The 24,777-nt window shown below is 45.2% G+C and overlaps 1 protein-coding gene across 1 annotated transcript; it reads left to right on the top strand.

The window, feature by feature from the left end:
- Positions 1 to 22,129: 22,129 nt before the first annotated feature.
- LOC6588509 (glucose transporter type 3) lies at positions 22,130 to 23,993 on the top strand. Its single transcript, XM_002014129.2, has 2 exons — positions 22,130 to 22,208; positions 22,276 to 23,993. Exon 2 carries the CDS (start codon positions 22,316 to 22,318, stop codon positions 23,852 to 23,854), a length of 1,539 nt encoding a protein of 512 aa, XP_002014165.2. The 5' UTR covers positions 22,130 to 22,208; positions 22,276 to 22,315; the 3' UTR covers positions 23,855 to 23,993.
- The last annotated feature ends 784 nt before the right edge of the window (positions 23,994 to 24,777 follow it).

Genomic DNA, 24,777 nt, shown 5'->3' on the forward strand with positions numbered 1-24,777 from the left:
CCAGTGCTTTCGGCCGATCGATTCAGGTCGACTATGTAATCAATGGGGCCAGAGCAGAGTGCGCCCGTTTTTCGGGCGCATAATGAAAACAAACCCATTATACCCTCATACTTAATACTTAATACAAGTTTTTAAGCACAAAAAGTTGTCGCAGGAAATGGCTCCTGCAGGGGCCGATGGCGAGGGCTGGGCGTGGTCAGCGTTTTGTTCTTATCGAGCCAGGCCATCTGAACTCAACCAAGTTTGCACACGTTCCCGGCTCTTTTCCTCGTGCTTTGGCTCTGGCTCTGGCTCAGGCTCAGGCTATGGCTCATGCTCTGTCTGCTTAGTCAGCGAATTTTGTTGCTTCGTTGGTTCGGCGAATGTGGGTGGAAATGTCCGTATGCATGTGTGAGCTGCCTAAATTATGATACACGGCCATGATAAAGTGCCAACAAACGTCACCAGGCTCGCTGCAACGCTGAAACTCGCAATTGTCATGCCATGGCTGTAATATATCTGTGGTTGCTCGCGGACACTCAGAATTGAACGCCTCCACAGTGCCTCGATCTGGCCCCTGCGACTAAAATGGCAGGAACTAGATCCAAACTCTGAGCGGTGAGAGGACGTGAGTAGCCAGTTTTGCATTTAAGCAAACGACTTTGATGGCGTCAGTCGAAATTAGCAATATTTTACAATGATTAACAACGACTTCGGTTGGTGAAAATGGTAACACTTATTTCCCAATGAAGATCTCTTCATACCCAATACATAATTTGTAAAAGAATACACGGCCTACATACTTCTGTTCGGTATCGATCGAAGATAGCTGATCCAAAAGAAGAATATCAAAGCTGAAATCTACTAAAGGCCAACGGCAGCACACGAAGGCGGTACCTTAATATTTTCTAATAAATTTCTTCAGGGAGATTGAACTTTGATTGGTCACAGCAATAACTTGTTTCAAAAGCATTATTGGGAAACTTCTCTCCAATATTTTTCCGATGTTTACCCATGGATTGCTTAGGCTCAGCAAATCATAACAGAACAGAAGTTGCTGCATATACCTATATATCTGATTAGATTTTTGTTCCACTCCGCCCACACGATGCCGTTCTCCCCGTAGAAAGAATCAAATTGATGAACTTGCTATGCGACACCGCATGATAAGTGATGCCCTATGTGCCATTAAAACTGTCTGCCGAGTCAAACCCCAAAGTGCAGAGTTCATCTAGCTTCTGCCCCTCATGCTGAGAAATATAAAATATTGCGTATACGCCCACGACGCAAGGCAGTAAATAATACAGATTACTTTGTAAAAAGTTTTCGATTCGGCGCTGCTTTTATCTTTTCAAAAACAGCAGAAATGCTCCCCTCCTCGTATGAGTCTGCTTGGGAAGCCAAACACAAACAGAAGAGCAAACAAACAAACAAACGCCAAGGAAATACGATGGAGCTTCAGCTCCCTTTCTAAAAATTTAAGGCAATGGAAGAGGTCGGGCTAGGGGTATTCGTCTAATAAATAATTTGACAGTAAATTTGAAATTATCTTTTGAAATTGGAATTGCAGCACATTACTTAAGCTCCCATAAATACGAGTACTCGTAAACAATATAAAAATTGAGTCAAACAATGACCGTGGCGCAAAAAGCAAAAACAGAAAAAGAAAGAAGAAAGAAAACAACAGCAACAGACAAAATAAAGGCCAAATAAAAAATAACATTAACGACCAATTCAATGGGCCCATTAAATTGGACGCGTCGAGCCGCCGTCTGGCCGGGATCGGGACAGGAGGTGAGTAGCACCAAAAAAGAACTCCGAATCGGAATCACAAGCGGAGGGTCTCAGACGTAGAGGACGGAGACGTCACGAGCACGGATCAGTCTTCGTTTTCATTGCTCTTTGCATATCATTTGGGCCGAATATTTATAATTTCATTGAGTGGTTCCAGTCCCTCAGTCCCTCAGTCCCTCGTCGGATCGTTTCATTATTGAAATTAAGCAATTTGGCGTAATTTAACAACACTTTCGATGCATAAGTTTGGACTCGCTGCTGCCATTTCAATGATAACAAAGAGCTAAGTGCCAGACAGCAGCAGCGACTGCGACTGCAACTGCGACTGGGGATCGTAATGGAAATGGGAATCCAAATCGCAGTGCCTGGCCAGTCGCTGTTTGTTGGATGACCGACACCGACCAGTGCGTCGAGTGTCCATAGTCACGTCATTAGCTCAATTGTTCGCCGTTCGCCGTTCGCCGTTCATTGTTCGCCATTCGCAGTTCTCTGTTGTCTGGGGTCTCCCTGGCCATGGTTATCAACACGTCTTCGAGTGAGTTAATAATGGAGACCGGGCACGAAACGGGTAAGGGTATGGGGCCTGTGCTTTGTGGCTTCCATCAGACGCTCAATAATTAGGACCTTTAGATCCTTATCAGTTCAAGAGAGTCATTGAAAGTTGAACCTAATTGATCCTCCAAAGATGATGAAAAACACTCTTAGCCGTATTTTTGAACCCGCCCCAACTATGTCTCGTTGTAAAGCAACAAAGACACAAAGCTGCCCCTTACACCCACCCAATTATGGCCAATTTCCCAGAGTGAGCCCAACTGCAACAGGGCAATTACCAATACCCGGCATATGCTTCATCCGGCTCCGCAGACTGATCGTCCTTTTATGGCCCGACGGCAAGCAGACATAATTATCCTTATCAAATCAGAACGAACCCAATCGCTCACACAATCCGTACAGACAAGGACACGTAAGTCTCCCAAATACTTGTGGTGACTCCTTGGGTGCCACTCTTGTTTATAGCCCTTTTACGGCTCTTTCAAGTGGTTGCGGGAATATGGCGGATTTTACGATGCTGCACTTGAACCACATCGGATGGGAGCTGGAAGTCAGAGCAGCAATCGGAGCAGCAAACCGGTGTCGTGGTCCACAAGACACTTGTCTTGCTGGAGCAACTCGTCCTGCTGGCATTTCAACACGTCGTAAAATCATCTGCCCGGCTGTTAGTGCTGCTTTTACGATCTATAAAAGGTACATAAATCGCCGGGGTGCTGATAGGCCGGGGGTATAAGGAGAGTGATGGGGAGGGTGAAGTCCGCCCTGCACTGTGTTGCACTTTTGCTTTCAAATCAACTTGATGATGGCGTTTAATTGTCGAGCTGTCCATGTCCGTGTCCGTGTCCGTGCGATGTGCGGAGTCATAAAAACCTGAGCGTGTGGCCCGGCTCCTGGGCTCCTGGGCCTGTGGCAGAACAAGACAGAAAGAGCCATCAAACAAATCGACGGCAGTGTTTTGTTTACGGCATTTGTCGAGTAGTAAAAATGTCGTAAACGAAATTGTTATGAATTGCGGCAAATTAAATAAACATCAAATGCCAAACGCTTCTGCTTTGGTTGGGCTTCTGTTTCTGCCCCGTTGCTGCTCCGTCCTGTGTCAGCCCTGGTTTGCCTGTAGGTTTTAATGTCTTGTCATTGAATTTTTACGTCTGGCCACTGATTTGTCGGCAAATCTCGAGCAGAGTGCTTAAAATGTCGTTAAGCATTCGAATTTGATTCACAGTCTTAGAGGTGCTGCTTGAGCAATTACCGGTGGATGCCGCTTGTGGCAGTCGGCGTTTGCTGGGTGGAGAAATTAGGGGTTGGGGCACAAAGCTCGGCAGACCTATATCCGCATAAAATCTCAATGGCAACCAGAAACGACCAACATTGGCCTGCCAAACAAAGAAAATGCTTTTCTTACCTGCGGAGCACAAAAATGTGATCCCAAAGTAAAAATTACAAAAAGAGCGGGGAAAATCTGGCCGCAATCGCTGATGGAGATAAAGGGTACGAGAAGAAGCCATAAAGGAGACAAACAACAAGCGGACCAGCCAGCCAACGGACTCGACACGAAGCCAAAAGGGCAAGCTCCGGCTCATCCCAAGTTTACGCTGCACTGTGGAAAGGAGCATGCAATTTGCTGATAAAAACACAGGGCTGCAAGGATTACTTTTCTGTAACAAAAATATACATACTACAATAGTACTGATACCGATCATGCAATCGGCTTGTATGGAAAAGATGATACATATTATATGAGCCTGTTTATCAGATTGATTGATATTGAATGGAATATGTCATTACAGTGTTTTAAGTTTCAATCAGATAGCTCTTGCATGGAATACATCGGCATTGCATACAAGTAAATACTCAGATTGATAACATTTCCTATTTGAAAATTACCTCTAGAATCATGCACACCCCATAGTGCAGTGTATTTTGAGCTGGGGGTGCCTTGGCCTTTTCTACCTAAGAAACGGCTCGAGTCTGCTATCGGCGGCCGAGGCCGAGGCCGGACCAAGCCTTTAAAGTGGTCAGAACCCTGTTCTGCATTCCAGCATAGCAATGACCGCAACAGACACGGGGCTCGGGATTGGGACTGGGACGGGGACTGGGACTGGGACTGGGATAGTGTTGGTTCCAAACAAATGGAATGAAAGCAAACAACAAAAACACAAAGGAAATGTCTTCGGCAGCAGCAGCAGCAGCAGCAGCAGCAAGAGGGTTCCATAATGGCTGCGACATTCATCCGCATTCGTATCTGTGAGTGTATCTGTATGGGTATCTGTGTATCTGCGCATCTGTGTGGGACGGCAAGTCGCAAGATTTAAGATTGTCAACCATGTTGTTTATTGCGCTCTCAAGATTTGTCGCTGCCCGATCTTGTAGCTGTGTTGCTTGGCTGTACCTGGAGCTGGAGCCGGTTTGGGAGGTGGAGGCTGCCCGACTGCTTTGTCGACTGCTTATTCCGCGGAATTACTCAAAACGCTGAGAAAATAAGAGGGAAGAAGCGAAATGTTCCCCGATGAGATGCGCACGCATGCTTTGTCTGTGATTTATTTTAGCCATTTTCTCTTTTTGCTGCACGTTTTGGTATTCTCTTTTGCCCTGCTGTGGCATTTTAAAAAGGCTGAGAGAGCACTTCAAAGCTTTCTTTGAAGTTCCTTGTTCCTAAAAACTCTAGGATTCGGTAAAAGGTATAGGTCCATTCCCAAGGTATAACGAAAATGCTTTTCCTGGGGAGGACTGGCCACTTACCATCAATCAGATGATAGTTCCGGATATTATATAGATTCGATTCTCTGGCTAGGTAGTATGTATTCCATTCCCCTTTATGAACTACGGAAAACACGCCAGAAACACATGGATACCGTCTTGACCCGCAGGATTCTCTCAAACTCAACACTTTTTCATATGCAGTCCGACGAAGCATATGCCATTTATGACCTCTATGTTTCCGCACAACATTGCAAACTCATTTCACATTTTTTGTTTAAAAAAATCGTTGTTTTCGATGCGTTTTTTAGTCGATCCGCCACGTCCTAACACCCGGGACCAGGAACTCATACTGAGTGTTTACAAAACATCAGCCGCCGATTCCAAATCCCTACACCGATCCCTGGCTTCTGGACCGCATGCAAAAGGGTCACACAGATGTGGACACGGACTCGGACATGGCTATAAATCATAAATTTCCAAAGGTTGCAGCTAAAAAACCAAATCCGAAACGGTTCGCCGCGCAACGGGAACACTCTTTGCTGCCTTGCCTGATCGCCATAAAAAATGTGCCGCCTTTTTCCGCTTAAAAATTCGCACCAAGGTCAAGATCGCTGGCGGCCATTAAAAAGGTGCGTCGCGTCACGGCAGAGCCAGACACAAGCCAAAGACACAATTAGCTGCAGCACTTGTGTCTTTTTAATGAAGAACCTGCCCGGGCCTGGGCCTGGGCCTGGACCTGGGCCTGGGCCTTGACCTTGGCGAGCATTTTTTAATGGTAACGACAATCAATTATGCTTCCAGAAATCATATTTTTTGACACCGTGCACAATGACGCAACCTGCCTAATGATTTTTGAGGGAAAGTTTTATTTTTACCTTGAGGATCCTTGAAGGTTGCTTCACCGAACTCCAACTGTCGCTGAGCGTAGTTTATCCATTACCAATTGTGCCCATTCGTTCCATGTCTGAACAGCTTCGATACATTCCGAGCTAAATTGACTAGACCCTGCACCCCCACCCCCACCGCCACCGACCCCGACTTCCCAGAGTCTCTGAGTCCCGCTCTGCCCCCCTTCATCCCAGACCCTATCCAGCCTCTCGATGCCCAAGCCTGCAGTTCGGAACAGGCGTTGCATGGACATGAAAATTTACATGGACATGAAAACATTTACGCAATTAGCTTTATTTTATATACTCGTCTGCACAGTGGTCTGGGAAAGAACAGTCCGGCCTCGTTACAAATTCATTGACTTCATTCACCACGTTCTTTAATCAACCAGACAAAATGAGAAGACAATGTCTGTAATTAAATAATATTCTTTAAGTCCTTCAAGTCGTAAACTCTATGAGGTAAAAATTATACGAATCTAGGCTTATCCGTCTGGGGATGTTTCTTATTTGACTTTAACTTTTAAATATTCAGTTTGGGTTTTAAAAAGTTGACTTAAGGGAATCTTTGCCTAATGTCTAGGAAGGGTGAGTAGCCCATTTAATTTTTCGTTGAACATATCAAGATTCCGCTTTAAAACATATAAACGAAGCAAAAAAAATAAAAAATATGCTTAAATTCCCATCACGTCACGCAAATGTGAGCCCTGCAATATTTTGACGTGTGGCATTAACTTTAATGGGGAGTCCTATCCACCAATCAAAGCGTATTTAAAGCGCGGCACATAATTTGAAAATTGGTTTTTTCCACACTGGAGTCGCGTTATTAGCCTATCCATATCATAATTAATCCTAAACACGCAATTTGTGCCAAATAATTACATTTAATATGGCTCCATCCCACTGCCCGCAGTCCACAGCATGCCTGCCACGCGGTGCAGTGCGGGGAAATTTGCATTGAAATGCTTAAAGTAAAATATATGACGGTAATTAAAATGCATTTTACATTTACTGCCCAACAGCCACGGCCAACAAGTGCCACGGCTGCTGTTTTTCTCCCAGTGCATGGCCATAATAGCGAGTGCATTAACAATTAGTTGACCGCATTCATTAGGCTCTTCTCCGCCATGACCACGACCATCCGTCTCGACCACCGGGATAGCACGATTCTGCGGTGCCAGAGTCCAAGCCGTCCTAGAGCAGACCCCGTATCTCCGGCAACCGCCCACAACTTCATTCCGATTCCCTTCTGGCCAGCAGCAGGACGAGAGGACAGATTTATGCCGCCCGACCGGCTGCTCAGCTTGTAAATCTCGGCCCCCGGCTGCGGGGCAATAAACACGCGTTTGGCCAAGACACCGCCGCACACCCACCTCTGGCACCACCACACTCAGCACAGCAACAACGCCCACCGCAAAGGCTCGTTTGGTCAGATTCACTTTGGGGCCGACGAAGTCTCCAGTCCAGCCTAAGATAATGGCCAAAAGGCCCAACAAACACCATTACATAAATACATGTACATGTGTACACATATATACATATATATTATATACATGTAAGCTGTTGTTGTAACAAGATTTAATTTCGTAAAAAAGTTACTCACGAAATTTACGAGGAGTACATGGGTTGAGGTTGCGATTTTTTTCTGGTGTGTTTGTGTGTTCGCATAAAGTGTTGCCGCCAAGATTTATGCGTCATGAATAAACCCAAGGGGGGCTAAGGCTATGGAACCAACAACAACAACAACAACGACAACAACGACAACAATGTCGTCACAAGCTGGCCGAAACCACTTTGGCGGGGGAAAAAAACAAGGTCCAAAATAAAGTTTCTCAGCTCCGCGAGCTAACACCAACATTTCGAACAAACGAATCTGTTACGAGTACATAAGGAAATGCGTTGCCCCAGAAACAAAAGCAAAAATCGATTTACTCACACATCCATATTTGTAGATAATATACGTATGCGTGTGTTTATGTGTGTGTGCATAGACTCACTTAATGGGAACATAAATCAAAAGGCGTGCCTATTTGCAAATTAGGGAAAAAGTTTTTAAATATAATTTTGCTTGGCTCGGGATTTTCTTGGAGTTCCTATAAATATTTGCAGGGTTTGAACACAGAAATGTATCTTTTATTGTGGCCGAAAAATAAAGCATTGATCTATGTTTTGAAATATTTATATTTCTTGTGGTTCTCTCGAGGTGTTAAAAATCTATCCTAACATGTAGTATCCAATAGATCTGAGATATTGTAAGTCCTCGATCTTCCTATGCATCGAGCGATCAAATACTTGCAGCACGCTTTGCGAGTGGTCTCTGCTGAGTACCCAGATAATTGAAGAGAGGCGCAGAACAAGCAAAAACAATTGCATGTGTAGCACACAATTTATTGGATTGGCCAAATCAGAAGGATCTGTCCGGGGATAGGGTTGAGCACCGGTTGAGGTTGAGGGCTGGGCTTGACTGGATAAAAGTGGACGGACTGTAATGGCAATAATCCAGTAGAACGCCATAAAAGCTGTTTATGGTTTCGCGCTCCTTGTGCGCCATAAATCGAGCAGGAAACGGAGGAGAGGCCCGGTCTTGGTCTGTCCCCGAAGCTGGGTGTTGTGGGCTGAGGTTGAATCCGATTCTTGATCTGGATCTGAAGCGAGGAGCAAGGAGCGAGAAGCGGGAAGCGAAGTGCCGTGGGCAGCCAGACAGGCGTATATAATTTAGTTATAAAAATAACTGCAACAGTCTCGGCTGTAAGATGAGATCTCCTAGAATGGTCAGACTCCAGGTGGAGGCCACGAGAAGGGGCCAGCAGCGGATTCGGGTCTTGCTGCGAAAATGGTGAGGCGGCGTCATTGTAAATTAAAAATAAATGAAGTGCGTGTTTTCCATTTTCCGCTTTCGATTCTATTCTCTGGATTTGAGCTGCGGCGGGCAGAGGAAAATTTTCGATTAAATTATTTATCTGGTTTTTGCATCGCTGCATCCACGATTTATGCGCGGTAGCGAAATGCGATTCGGATCCGATTTTTCAGATGCGTCCGCAGCGGCCGCACGGGTAAAAGCCAATTAATTTTTTGTATCAGTAGATTGCAATGCGGATGAGTAATTTTATTATTTATGCGCTTTCTGTGCAAAAAACTGAAATTAAACCCGAAGTTGGTTTCAATTTGCAGTCCCCGCATGAAAGATGGCTGCCCCATCCGGGCATGGGGGAGGGACCATAAATAAGCCTTGACACAATTGCAGCATTGCCAGGGGGGGTGGAGGCAGGGGTAGGAGTTGAGGATGAGGATGGATAGGGGGATTTGAGCCTGCAACGAGTGCTAAATAACTTTTGTCAGACAAATTAAAAACGATATCGTCCGGCTCCCGCCCTCTCCATCTGAGATTTCCATTTCCATTTCTATTTTGCATTTCCTTTTCGTGCAGCTGATGCACTGCTCGCAGTCCTCCCTTCGCTGCGACCCCTTCGGTGGGACTATTATTAGAAGCATTTTCAGATATTTATGCGACGCGTGACGCTTCTTCTCCTGGCTACTTCTCCTCCCTCCTCCCTCCTCTCGTCCTCCTCCTCCTCCTCCTGTGCTCATGGCGTCCGCTTTCCCATTTGCATAATCGCTTTCGATTCCTCGCACGGCCCTCGCCTTAAATGAGTTATTCGCGAGTGTCTCCGAGTCCGCGCCATTGCCGCTGCTGGCCGTCCCCATTGCCAATTCGATTAGTGAATCAATAAGGATCTGCTCTGCATTTTAATGCGATTTATGGTTGGACGGAGCCGAACAGTTCTGCCGTCTAATCTGTAGACCTTGGCAGATTGTCGCATAATTTTATTCCAATTCTGATTCGTTTTTTATTTCGCTGAACGAGAATAAAAATAATTTTAGATGTGGGCATTATCCAAAGTCCAAAGTCTCAAAACGTCGGAAGATTCCTTTTCTTTCGGTTGAAGATTGTTTTCATTATCGATCTATGCTCTTAAAATAAACATACCTTTCTAGCAAGCAAAAAGTGGTTAGAGCAGAAATATGATAACGATAGTAGAGAAGTATAGACAAATGATGCAATTTTTAAGTATTCTAAGAAGTCTGACAAATATTCGATGTATTCAGATTTATATTTTCAATACAATCTGATGGACAAAGGCCCCAATGGTGGTTTGATTTGTACAGCGTCTGAAGCTCGATGAAAATTACATTTATTTGGCGCTGTTTTCCATTGTCGAACAAGGGAGAAAACAAGAGGCGAGATGCGCCAGTGAAATAAATATTCATTATATTATTTTTAAAGGCAACTCCCACACGACGGAGACATGACAATACAGAAATTAATAGCGCATCGCAGATTTAATTAAAACATTTTCGAAATCATGGCGAATGGTGGGAAATTTACGATTCTGCGATGACTCGGAGGCGGGATCGGATCGGATCGGATCGGCCATCGTTGGGATTGGAGGTGGCTGAAAAACGAGCTGCGTTACATTTTCACTGATTGCGTACAATTGAAGGAGATACAGATACAATTTACATGCAGGCACAGAGAGACAGAGCCGCATCCATGGCCCGAGCCCGAGCCCGAGCCAGAGCCAGAGTCGAAGTCGGCGCAGGAGAGACAACAATGGCAATCAGCAGAGCGTCTGAAATTTATAGTTCACTCGCGGCGCAGAGCCAAAGTTCATAAAGTTTCATCAGGCGGAGGCAGAAAGGGCTTCGACCATAAAGGAGCCACGAGCGAGGGAGGGGCACGGATATTGGAAAGCAGCAAAGACGGAGACGAAGATGGTGCAGAATATATTTCGCAGCAAGCTCCTTAAAATATGCAAATGAAGAAATAAATTTGCATCCTTTTTGTGCTCGCACACAGCTGCACTCCACACCAATGTACCAACGTGTGTGTGCAGATCGCTCCGAAGTGCAGTCAGTCACGACAAATACAGATACGTAGACGGAGCCAAGGAGCCAAGGAGCCAAGGAGCGAGCGCCGGGGACTCACGTCCCGAGCATAAATAGCACTAGCATATTCAAAGCCTCCAGAGGCAGTGGGTATCGCTCTCCAGCTCTCCTGCTCTCCTGCTTACCGCAGAGTCAAAAGATTAAGACACAAAATTCTTTATATGCTAAAATGCAAATAACATTAAATTAAGCAACTTTTTGTGCCCGTCCTTTCGACCATCATCCTGCCTCCGCTCTGTTTTGCAGTTCTGCTGTCTGTGGGCCTTTGGAGCCGCCGGACTGAAGCTAAAGCTGAAGCTGAGGATGATGCCGATGCCGATGCTGGAGTCAAGCCAAGGCTAAAGTTTCTTGCGGTTAACGGCAATTTATGTATTTTGGGGTTTAATTCTAAAACTGTTACTCACAACAGGCGCACTCATGGAATTCTCCTACGAACCTAATGGCTCTGGTCGGACCGGGCCCGGCAGAGACGTGTGGCAATTACAGCGTTTGTGTTTCAAACTTTTACTTACCCAGGAACGTGAGCCACAGCTATGGAAATAGGCGATTGGGTGAGCAGACTTGAGCTCATTTTACATACACACCCTTCCACCCGGTCCACGGCATGAGCTGGGTTTTGCGGTCTGTGGAGTCACAGGCGAGCAGGAAGAAGGAAATTAAGGAATCCCAGCTATAAGCAAAGACAATCCAAGTCTGGGGCTAAAAACTCTCAAAGGATTAATTTCCCATCGGCCATTCCGTCTAGCCTATTCTATGCCAACGTCTAAAGCTCCTAGAAATGCACATTAAGCAGCGGTGGAAAATATCCAGTTGTAGCCAATAATAAATAATAGCCAAAGTTATTACTTAGCTAATCATTTTGTCCTTGACAGACCAAAGGTTAACATAAACACTTCCCTACCGAATGTAATTGAACCAATTGCATTCCGTATAGCAAGGCTCATACCCATTATATCAGTGGGATCTAGAAGAGGCCCGTTCCGTGGCAATCCCAGCTCATTAAACGGTGCAATCTCATGAGGGACAGCAGCCATTTACTTTAGAGAGGATAAAACAATGGATACTTCTTCAAACGTACGATAGGCAATAAATGGCAGCGCAGGAGACGTCGGGGCAGAGTTACGACAATGGGAAGCTGAAGCTGACTTCAATTTGCCACCAAGGATGCGGCCATTAATGGAAATATGTGCAAAGGCCCGCCGCGGCTTAGCCGGTCTGCTTGGAGGAGCAGAAGTCTGGCCGTGGAAATGGGAGAGTGCAGGTTCCAGCACCAAATGGCGTGTTGATGCGCTGCCAAATTGGCCGATGCCTGCAGAATGCGTGCGAGCATCAAAATTATATTAAATCATGCATTAACCATGAGCCCGGACTCCAGCTCCTGCTGGTCGTGCTCCGTCTCAGCCACCACTTGGCCAACACAAGACCGATTTGGCAGCAGTCCTTTGTTCTCCCGCTTCTGCAGACAATGTTTTATACATCGTCTGACTGTGGCTGTGGCTGTGGCTGTGGCACAGGAGAAATGAATTTTTATTTGCAGCGAGAATCTTTTGACATTTTCTAGAGTTGTATGAATTTTTCAGCTCTCTCGGCGTTACCTCTTTCTCCTTCTCCCGGCGGGAGTGTGGGATGTGAGAAGTACGTCTGTCTCGCCCACTGGTCGTCCTCACACTCGTATTTGCCACCCGATAATAACTTAATATGAGTTTTTAATCCGAGAGTGTCGTCCGAGTGAAGCAGGGCCACAGGGACCCAGCAGCAAATCCACTTTGATGATTAAAAATGATAAAATTGTTTAGTGCCGGCGGCAATGGGTCTCCCGGGTGCCCTAAGCTGCTATACACACATTATAAAATGGTCGCCGGATTCAGGATCAGGTCGTCGAAAAGGGACAGGATGTGTGTGTGTCTGATTGCAGACCCTGCATCCACCCGGCTGTCCGTCCGCTCGCAGAAGCATCCAATGGTCGTGTCAAAGCAAACAGGAAAATGTCAAAATTTAAGCTCACACAGAGCCATGAATGCTTAATTGCGTCGCATGTTTCTCGCACTCGTTGGCTCCGGCCCGGTCTGGTGTGGGCGGAACGAGTTAGGGATTGGACGTGAACGTGGTTTGGGGCTTTGCCGGTCGGTGAAGCGTAATTAAAGCAGGCTTACGGCAGCCATATACTCGGATGACTTGATGGGCTGCTGAAAAAGGGTTCAAGTCAAGGGGTTGCGTGCTGGCGCTTTATCAATGTGATTTGTGAGATTGGATATAGCCGGGACCGGCCAGGACAAACCAGGGCTCATGTGGGTTTATTGCGGTCTTAGCGGTCGTATGGATATGGATGTACCCTACCCCTACCCTTATCCCTACCCCTACCCCTAGTACGTCGTATATCAGCAAAGTTTAACAAATTAATTCCGCAAAGTTTTCGCAACTTTGCACAATTTGGCGTAGCTCCAGGACCGCGTAGGATAGCACTTGACCAAATACGAGTATCAATTTCTTGGCAAAGTTCCCCCCATAAATTCATCTGTCGAGTACATTACCATTTACGGCGTAGCCCATTGCAATTAACAAAAATGGCCAAAGAAATTACGGATTGGCCCATTGGTTTCCAGAAAATGTACGTATTTAAAGTTCTTAAAATTACTTGGAGATTTGGGTTTTACCAGAGCCCACTGTTTAGATCCGTAACCTTCAATGCTTAAATGTAGAATCCCCAGATCAATGTCTGCGCGGATACAAAAAAGATATAGATATAGTCTTATATGATCTGCTTGATAGTAACCCGTTTGCCCATCAGAAATTCAAAATACAAGGGTTGAAGCTCAGGAGCCAATCTTAAAGCCCAGCCTACGATGACTCTATCTGTGCTGAACATTCCCTGATTATCGATTCTTCATATTTCCCCACTACCCTCGGACCCAGTTGAAATCCTTCTGCTTACCTTACCGAAACATCGAAATGACTAAGGGCAACAGCCAAAAATAAAGACTTGGGGAGAACCACATATCGTGATTCGTCTGCGTTAATCAACTGCCAGAAAGTCGCACAACTGGCGTGGCCTGAAAGGTGAGCCGGGAGCTGCTACAAAAGGTACGAGGCTAAAATATAGCAGAGTGAATCGGGAAAGGGAATGAATGCGAAACCAGGCACGAACGTTGACATCACAGAGTTATATGTGCTGCGATCCCTTTGCTCCGCCGTCGCTGTCCGGGATTGCCTGGCCACGTAGTTTACTTCGAACTTTTCCCATGCAGCGGCATGCGAGAAATGCCGCAACTTCAGTTCCATTCAGGGTGGGGTACAGGAGAGTGGCCCAAAAGGACAAAACGTGTTTTTAATTACTCGTACTTCCCTGCGGCACCCCTCAGTATTTACGAGTATGTCCGACATTATCCAGAATAAAGTTTACTTTCAGCCAACAAAACTTTGCCGAGCTAAGGGATTCCGTAGACCACGTCCCGGTTTAGCTGCATTTCCAACGCTGGAAATCGCAACAATTTCGAATCGTATGGTTCAATGGCGCATTAAAAACCGATTGCCTTTGCCGGCACCCGACGGCCTTCGAGCCCAGCTCGGCGCGGCACATAAATTCAATTTCCGCGCCATGAATTCCAATTCCATTAATTCCACTAAATTGACCCGCGCGCCATCTAGCGGCATGTGGACGCACTGCGGCGCCCCCTCTCCCACTCCCACTCCACCCTTCAGTTTAAAGTTTGTCCATGGAAAAAAGCAACCGAGGAAACCAGTTCTGGAGTACAGGAGCGCACTCCAAGACTAAACGGGTTTTGGCCCTTGAATCAAATGGAGTCCTTAAATTTTTTTATTTTTTTTTTCCTATTACCCTAACTTTACCTGAAAACATAACCACAAAGCGCCTGTAAAGCGAAACAGCCATCAGAAACTCTACCAGATAGTAAGGCCAACGTGAACGAGTCTCTCTCCCTGACCCTGTGATGCATTTGCACAATGACCTAGGTAGCTCTAATGTAACCCATGCTATCGCAACCAAAAAGATAGAGACATAATAAAGTACATATATATAAAGTTGCATAGATAGACGCACTACCAAAAAGCCCTACTAGGAGCATACAACATTTTAGAAAAAAAAAACTGGAATTTAATTAAAGAATGGGTTTTATTTTCTTTATAAATGTATTAAAACCTCTTCTTAGTACGGCCCATATTTAATGTAAATATACAAATATTTAAAATAAATGTGTACAATTATATTTGTAGGAAATATATTATAATTTATATTTAGTTTAAAAATGAAAATATTAAATATACTTGGGTATGAAATACATTTATTTGAAATAGATGTACATAAATCCAATATTTTCATATTAATGTTTTAATATAAGTAAGGGTAGGCATCAATAAGAAAATATTCTCGTAGACTCTATTCAACAATCAACACCATAACCCACTACAACCCGAAATAGCCTGGCAGGCCTATCCAATACTTCGAAAAATCGAATGCTGGAGAGCACTTCGCTCTGACCATAACAATTACAGCTATAACATAAATTTCAGCAGCACCCAAACACAATTAAAATAACTGTCATTGTATTGGCATTAAATGTCAGTTTAAGCGAGTGCGTGTCATTCGCGGCCTGTCGCCCCGCCCTCCAGCCATTCCGCAGAGCACATTGTGAGGCGAGTCAAGAATCGTTCCGTCCTCATTCTCCCCAGGAAATGGGACGTCCGTGTCACTCCGCGCTCGGTTCTGCTGCTTCGGCTGCACTGAGTAAATATTTTCACAGGACGCAGACAAGATTTTGAAGTTGTCGGCAGTGGTCGGGTCCAGCCACACATTCAATAGATTTTCATCACTTGCACTGCGGAAAATTAAACAAACATCCCCCAGATGTACTTGGTGGTCCCGGGCTCATGGCAGGGTGGCTGGTGGCCATGTTGTCGCTGTCGTTGCTGCTGTTGCCATTGCTGATATCGATTTTCCATGCTGCTCCTTGGTGGAGTCTTTCAGGAAAAGGATATCCTCTGGCGCGCGTGTAGATACCAGAAGGCCACGGCCCCTGTGGCGGCCACCCATCCCCATCCAGCTTCACATGTACGGTCGATCAGCCTGCAACTGATACAGTCTGCGACATTCATAAATGGACTAGCAAAATTCTGCAATATTTATATATAATTATAGAAAACTCAGCAAAATTCAAAAATCTATCGTTGTGTGCTCTATGGCTGAGCCATGTTGTATCATATATACATATACAAATAAAAAGGATGTTTTTTAAATCATATTATCGGCATGGAACGGACTGTACCTCGCACCATTTGAGCTGAACAAAAGCGCCGATACACTGCACATCAGTTACCATTCAATTCGACTACCGGGCTTCCGAATGGCAACGACCATGCCATCGCTTCCTGCCCGAGGCCACCCCCAGGGAGCCAACGACCGACCATCCGCAGGCCAGAGCCGACTCGTTCCTAGATCATGAATCAGGCGGGTGGCCATCATTCTATCGGCAGATAAAGCTATTACCGCCATGCCGGATAAGTGCGCAACCGGCGCTCCAAGCTCTGTTCTGTTCTGTTCTGTTCTGTTCTGTTCTGTTGTCCGCGTTAGATTAGAATTTAAATCCAGCAGCAGCGCACAAACACCCACCCACCCCATCACCCTTCGCTCGACAGAGAAAGGGCGCGTGTGAGTAGGGTGAACACAAATCCAGGCGGTTGACGGAGTCCCTTGTTCAGCCATTACGGATATCACCCCAAATGGCCAGGAACTGCGCTTTCTGCCGCCGCCGTGATGGCCGACGCTGTCGCTGCGATGGAGAGCCAGCCTATGGTGGTGGCGGGTTGGCTTTTCGTGGCCGTTGTCCGGACAGAGCAGATTAATACACACATTGAATAAATCTTTTTTTGGCGTTTATTTTAATTTCTCTGTAAGCATAAACTACGAGCGCCAAGGGAAAAACGTGCTTTCCCACAGCAGGATACTAACGAATTTCAGGGAACCAGTTCGTTAGTCCCTTTATGGCCCTCCTTTCCGCTATATACAAACCTCCTTAACTTATTTTTTGATTAAGATATTTATTACTTTAATTGGAATTACAATTATATTAATGAATCTACATATTGCAAACACAAACACAAACAACATCGTTGACCAGTTTGGAGCGTTTTCAAACGATATCCATGAAAATCACAATATAGAAAACTGAATGTTCAATTTTTGCCATTCAGCATGTGGAGCGTGTAAGATGTCGTCTGAAATTGGAAAAGAGGATATGAATAATACATTGTAACTTATATATATTGTACTTCTGCAAACATCTTTTTATCATATTTCGAATAACTATTACGGTAAGATTGATTTATAAAAATAGAAACAAATAACAATTTACGGCTGCGCTCTGCATCCTAGGAATGTAAATGCATTTTCATAAATAATAACTAATTAATATTTATCTATCGTTATTCCTGTTCTGCTTCACACCCATAGACAGACACCCCGAAGACGTTCGATAACCTTTTCGTACCCAATTGCAATCGCCATTCGCATGCTACCCTAATGAACTGCTGCCCCTCGAGGCCTGGAGCAGGTCCCTGGCCCGCAAAAGGGGAGGAAAAAATCAGCAGCTTAATGTTGCATTTTATCGCCGAGACGCTCGGGCCTCACCTTGCTTATCGCAGCTAGGGAGACAAAGCAGATGAGGCTGAGGTTTCTCTCTGTATGTTTCGTCTGGGTCTGGTTCTCCCCTCAAGTTGGTGGTGGGAAGGGGAAACGGAAAGCGAACGAGCTCGGAGCGTGTAATTCAGCAGCATGTTTGTATAAATTGTTTATAGGTAATACACTTAGGCAAACGACACTTAGAGTCATCATTACAAGCGCTTCAGCTGCAATAACAGGCCATCTTGCACATAGTTTTCGCAATTTACTTGATCCCGGGCGTGCGGCAGGGTCCCTGGCGGCCCAGATGGGGGAGCCTGGTAGCTGCTGGCCTCAAGTGCCCGTGGCAGTCGATTAGCAATATTTAGGTAAGCTTCAGTCCGCCTCGGATGGCGTTTTCATCATTGCTATTGGCCATAAAGGACACCGGCGTCTGGTCACAAGGCTTAACGCAAAATATGGGAAATTTTAAATCTTAAAGAAGCCTGCTACATTATTTTCCCCTCGCCGGACCGGGTCAGACACAGACTTCGCAGACTTTCCCTTTCACGCCCCAGCGATTCCAAACTGCTTCTAATAATGCAATTGATTCTTGATTTGCGCTCTCCATTTTGATATTTGTCGCCGGCCAAGGGCAAGGGCGAAGGACTCGGAGACTCCGAGACTTGGAGACTCGGAGACGATGACGAAGTTGGCGACGGGCCGCGAGGGCAACGTGCACATTTCATAAATCCCAGCTTCATTTTCGCTACATTAAACGTCAAAATATGAACCCATTTGTGAAACGTTTTCGCCGCTCCCAGCGTCCAGAATGGCACTAGCCATTATAACTACAACAAGGGCCCCACGAGCACCAACAACAGAAGCCCCGTGCACGGAGCCAACAACATTATGGCAATAACGGAACGGACAAAAGGAAAACTAGAAGCCGCTGGGAAGGGCAGCAGAAGTGAATGACTTCGAATAACGAACGTTCTGCATTGCTATTCAGGGAAAGTTCTCAACTGAGAAAACTAAGCATTAACAAAGGTATAAAGTAATTAATATGCAATTGATTGAATGACTCATTTGAAAATATATTTTTGAACTATATCTAAGTCATTTTAATAAACTGAATATTATTTGTACTCTAATAAAGATCTTCTAGAAGAATCAATAAAGAAAACTTCGCTAATGTGGAACAACTGTAGAGTACTCAAAAACCAGCAAGCACGCGAGAAAGTGTATGGCAAGGGAAAATATTTAATATTGGAGTGGCACAATCGAAGGAAATTACTACCCTCTTCGGAAATTAATGAAATGGTTGAATTACTTGAAAAAACCCCGAATTTAATGAGCCATAATAGTAGATGGTGGAATCCTTAAATTTCCTATTTGGTGACTCAACTTTAACAGGAGAAGTTCCTCTTTGAGACCGTTGAAACATGTTGTAAGGAATGGCTGCTCTGAAAGCAATTCCATCTTCTTATTCATGAATTTCTGCCGGAACGAGTCTACTGAGTATCATCCTGCTGTTGTCCTCTGCTGAAGGAAAGGTTTGAATCGAATTCGAGTCGATGCGCACGTTCACACAAGTAGCAGCAACAGCAACAGCAACAATAACAACTCATATGGAGCATGCACCATGGCCGTCTCGAGGGGCTTTGGCCCCATTGCAATTACGAGTATTTTTTAACTGCTTATTGCGATTTTGTCGTCCCCGACAGCCAGGCAACCCAATCTCCGAGCACATTCTGCTCCACCCGGATATGAGCATGAGTCCCAGCAACAAGCAACCAACCAACAACTGAATTTCATTCGATTTCAATGCGAAAGGGGGTCCTGAAAGCACTCCAATAAAAATTAATGATACCATACACGCATATACTCGCACAGTTCACAAAATTCTGTGCCGACCGACCTCCTCCCTTTTTGGACTCTCCTGCGTGGTGGGTGGATGGTTCGAAATTTCAATTTTGTTGAAAACTGAATTGCGTTCTTTACATAGGTACATACACATATGCACATACACACTGATATATCTTTACCTTTTTGAAAGAAAAAAAATTCGGAGAATAAATTTTACAAATTCTTTGAAAAGAGACCATTTCTTATAGTAAAAGGAAAGGAATTTAGCTGCAATAATGAAATACAATAATCACATAACTTTGGCTCCACACTATGTGATTTAACCAATGCTCAAATTCCTTATTAAATTAAAGAGCTACAAAGTTAACTAAATAATATACCTCATAAGGTAATTTTGTTTCATTCGTTTTATTTTCTTTGAAAATGAAATTCAAAATAGGTATATACAAGGTCCCCTGGTGAAGATTCAAGGCATCTACAGTGACATTCTTAGTAACAATTTATCTGGAGATTAGGCCGATAATTTGCCACTTACCTGGATATTTCAACAGGAGAACGACAAGTCGTGGCTTAACAAAGAGGGAATCAATGTTTTGCAATGGCCACCGTAGAGTCCCGACCTGAACCCTATAGAGAACTTGTGGCGAATTTTTAACCAAGTCGTTGCCCAAAAAAAACTGGCAAATAAAAAGAATTTGTGGCAAGAAGAATGGAAGAAAATCACACCTCAAAAGTGCGCAGATGGCATTGTAGATTCAATGCCAAAGCGTTGCTCCACTGTTCATCCTACTCAATATTATAGAATTTTTTAACTTTTAACAAATTTTAATTTTTTTTACCATTTTTTTCAGGTGGCTTAAGTATATGAGCAGGACATTTTGGAGATGGTTTCAGATTATTTAAGTTTTTCGTTGAGTATATATTTTTATAACTTGGTTATTGTTGTATTCGAACCCAGACATATAAAACTAATGTGACACAAAAAATTGGAGCTGTGAAATAAAAACTTTTCTTGATTTTCGTTTAAATTCTTAAGTCTTAGTAGTAGCTAGTAGTATACGTGGACTATACGTGGATGTACTCAGTGAGAGACCCAGACGTGGGATATTAACGAAGTGATTCATTTCGGAAAATATAACTGGCATCCATTTTTATTCGAATTTTGTGAGATAACATTTTGCGGCGCCATCCTTTACAAAAAGATAGTAACACATTACAACGAGTGTATTTTATAAGGGTTTCCTCCTGAGAAAACCCGGTTCCAAACGACAGCCCATCTCTCCTCCACCGATCCACCCATCCACCGCAGCGACAACATCATTAAAAATCGCTGCTTCACTTTTCTCAATTAAGTACTCGAATATCGTAATTTTGCGACTAAAATCTAATTTAGTTCGATGGCCAGGATATGTTCCAAGGAAAAGGAAACTTACTGCACATAAACGGAGGGGAGCGCTGGAGCACAGCATCACAGGAGCACAAGAGGTCGTAACAATATTTTCACGTTTTGCCTAAGTCCGGAATGAGTTTTTGAAATTTATATGACCTTCGTGGGGCGTTCTGCCAGCCCCAACTCTAAGAGCGACCCATCCAATCCGCAAAAACGGCCTTGCAACGGCAGCGGCAAAGGCAGCGAAGGCAACCAACAGGCGACTGCCATTATTTTGATACTCAGGGCTATTAACGTTAATTTTCGTTAGTTGCGTAATACGTATTCGAAAGCACCCCACTCACACACCGATGCAGAAACACATCGAGTTCCATTACGAAACTCCCGAACCCGAAACACCAGACCAGAGTCACATCCACATTCGACTTCCTCTCGGGGGTAAACAAGCATCCACCATGACATGGTAGACTGTGGACTATGTGCCCCATCCCCAACCCCACCCCCACGCCCATTCCTATCCCGGCACCTGATCCTGCCTCAGCTCCCATTCCCAGTTGGGTCGGGTCTCTCACTGTGTCCGGAGACTGCCGGCATTAAGCAGATTTACGAGTACATGATTTTGCATGTTCAGGGCCCCCGATGCCATTTAGATTCGCTTAGGTACATTTTCATCCTTGCACCCACATAAGCTCGTTTAGACATCCGAACGAACACACATGTCGGTACGTGTGTGTATTTGCGTACGCATTTAATGGCCCATTAGTGCTATCAAATACGCATAAATATCTACACTCTGCCTCCGCCTCTGCCACACGGACAATACACACGGACAGACACTCGCACAAATTCAAAATACAGCTCCGGATGCGAATGCGAATGCGAAATACGGAAACGGAAAGCGGAAAGCGGAATTCAGGGGCAGGAGCAGAGCAAGGGTACATACATATTTGAACACCTACGAGTGCTCGTATATGTATGTGTGATCGTAGAAGCAAACAAATATTTGCAGATGCCAGTTTATTGCCGAATTGGTATCCCAGTCCTCCATGGTACTTTATCCGGCAGTATGCGATTTATAAATGCAATATTGCATAGCCTCCCCCCGGTAGATGTGGTACCCTTTCGCTAGCAATGTGTTCTATAATTACTTGTTGTGCTATGTGGACAGATCAAAAACGCTTCCTGCCTCGTATTATTTTGAAGAGAAAGCTCAAGTGACAGCTGAATATTCACCTCCCTTTGATATCGGCATTTGATTAGTAGTAGTATTTGGATTACGAGTCAATGTCAATATCAATGATGAAATGTATAGGGCTTCAATATTTTGTAATTTACTCTAGGAAATACTAACAACTAAATATGGTTAGGCTGTTCCTCGAATCTGTACTTTATCCGGTCATCCCTTCTTCATGGTATATTTAATAAGGAAGCGTAGTCGTATTATTATTACCTTTCTGTGCGCTTTCGAACAATACAACAGGTAAATGATCAAAATTCGCATAGTTCATGTAATTATTATAGCATATATGTATGTATATTTTCCACAGAAGACATTTTTGGACATTAGTGGCGTAGAAGAGTAAGATTATGGTGTTTGGATGGTTGTGTAGCCAACCGGAAACAGAATCACAGCCTCCATCAAGAACAGACGCCCTAAGAACAGAGCCTCAATCGTCCCAGCCGCCACATGTGACGATTCCAGCGGTCAGTGATTTTACCAAGGGCGAAGACAATACGGGTCAGTGTTTGGCAACGGTAGTTAGCAATATTTGCACCTTTTGCTTCGGCATCGCCATTGGGTGGTCGGCCCCAGCTAAGGCGTTGGTTTTGGACCATAGCGCGTACAGCTTCTCGCCCTCTAAGCAGGAGTGGAAATGGGTGTGCGCCCTGCTGACCCTGGGGGCGGCGAGCTGGAGCATTCCGATGGGACTGCTGATGAAGAGCATGGGCTGCAAGAAGGTAATGATCCTGCAGCTGGTGCCCATTGGCCTGGGCTGGAGCATGCTGATCTTCGCCAAGAATGTTAGCATGCTCTACGTGGGACGCTTCATGCAGGGAATGTGCGGTGGGGCGCTCTGCGTGGTAGTGCCAGTCTACACTGTCGAGATCAGTCAAGTCCGACATCGGGGGGCGCTTGTCTCTGTTTTCCACGGGGCCTTCATTCTGGGCGTGATTTACAGCTCCGCAATAGGCAGACTCCTGGACCTGTGGATCATCAACATCGTCAACCTGGTGCTGCTGCTCCTCTGCTTGCTGCAGTTCCTGATCCCCGAGTCGCCATCCTACTACTGGGCGCGCGGTAACTATTCTCGGGCCAATGAGAGCTTGCACTGGCTGCGGGGCAAATATTACGACACCAGGAAGGAGATGCGGCAACTGATGCTCGAGGGAACGAGAAGCGAACTAGCACTCCAGCAGAACATTATGCTCGGATTCAAGCGCCGAAAGACGAGGCGCAGCTTGTGCCGGGCGTCGTCTTTGACCATCATGCAGACACTCAGCGGGTCCACGGTCTTTGTCTTCTACTCGACCCACATCCTGGTCAGCATGCACTTGAGCTACGAGAGCGCTGCTGCCTTGGCAGTGGCCGAGATATTCGGCTTTCTGGTCTGCTTCATGCTAGTAGACCTAGCCGGTCGTCGGCCGCTGTTGATTATCACCTCGCTCGTCACCTTCGTCTGCACGTTGTACACGGGCCTCTGCTTCAAGCTGAAGCTGATAACCGACCATGAGAACAGCGTTCCATGGGCATCCCTGGTTTCCATGTCCTTGTGCGCGGCCACCTACACCGCTGGTCTGGGCCCGCTGACTTGGCTGATCAATGTGGAGCTCTTCGTGAAGCCAATGCGTCCGCTGGGATGCTCCTTGAGTGTCACCTTGAACTGGCTAACGGCATTCGTTGTGGTCATATGGTATGGATCTGGCCACGAACAACGACTGGCCAAGCCGGGAGTCTTCTTTCTGATGGCCACAGTCTCGCTGCTAGTGTGCATATATGGTATAATATTTTTGCCTGAAACCAAAGATCTGACGCCTCAAAAGATCCAGCAGAAGCTAGGGGGCTTTATGAACACGAGAAACGTGGCATCAATCGACGATTCCAGCAGCGACGATTCTGACGACTGAGCGATATTTTCCCATTAAATCTTAAATACTCTTGAAATTTAATGCCTATGAGTACTCTTCACAAAGCCTAAGGAACGTAAAGTTACGGTATTTTATCATGACTTTTAAATGTAAAAGAATTGAAATTATAAGATTGGTGAGCTTAATTACACGTAGTTTTAGTGATCCTTGGGAGATTACGAAATGACCGCTTCCTCGTGTACTTATGAACGATATTACTGGATCCTAAATCACTTTGGCTTATCTTTGCCACGACGATTTCTGTTTTCTGCGCATTTTTCCATGCTCGCGTAATTAAAAGTTATGTTTTACACTGTAAATTCATTGGGAATCGTGGCACATTTATGAATTTATGCGCCGTTGTCGCTGAAAGCTGCTTCGTCAGGAGTCCAAGCGACGGAGCGGAATCCAGTTGCAGAGCGGGTGCGGCGATATCGGACGGACTCAGAGTGGGACGACTACATACTCGAACTTGTATACTGGAGTGTATAAATATTAATTTGCATTTTGTCACATGATTTAGACTGCCATTAAGTCCAATTAATAAGCCACTGCACAGACGCCAACGCAAAGACTCGTCGCCATTTCCCCGCACGATCATGTTCGATGTACATTGTACAAGTACAAGTATTGTATATTCATACACAAGTGTGACGATTCGTTCTTCCACTTGGATCAATTCAATTGCTGGCTGGCTGGCCTGGCTGATTATTTATCCGCGTTTAATTCAAAAAATGCGTCTGCTCACCTGTCGCCATAGATACCCAATGCCCAGATGCGCGTACCTTCCCACGAGCTCAGCTCCGCATGCAAATCGAACCAAGTCGGATCCGCCCCTGGCAGGGTTGACATTCTGTGGCCGCAAATATATGAGGCACCGTAAAAATAGTTTACGACTTTTAATTACGGACGCAGCGTGAGGT

Source organism: Drosophila persimilis, unplaced genomic scaffold (genome assembly GCF_003286085.1).
Source record: "Drosophila persimilis strain 14011-0111.01,24,50 unplaced genomic scaffold, DperRS2 tig00000000-arrow-pilon, whole genome shotgun sequence".
NCBI lineage: Eukaryota > Metazoa > Arthropoda > Insecta > Diptera > Drosophilidae > Drosophila > Drosophila persimilis.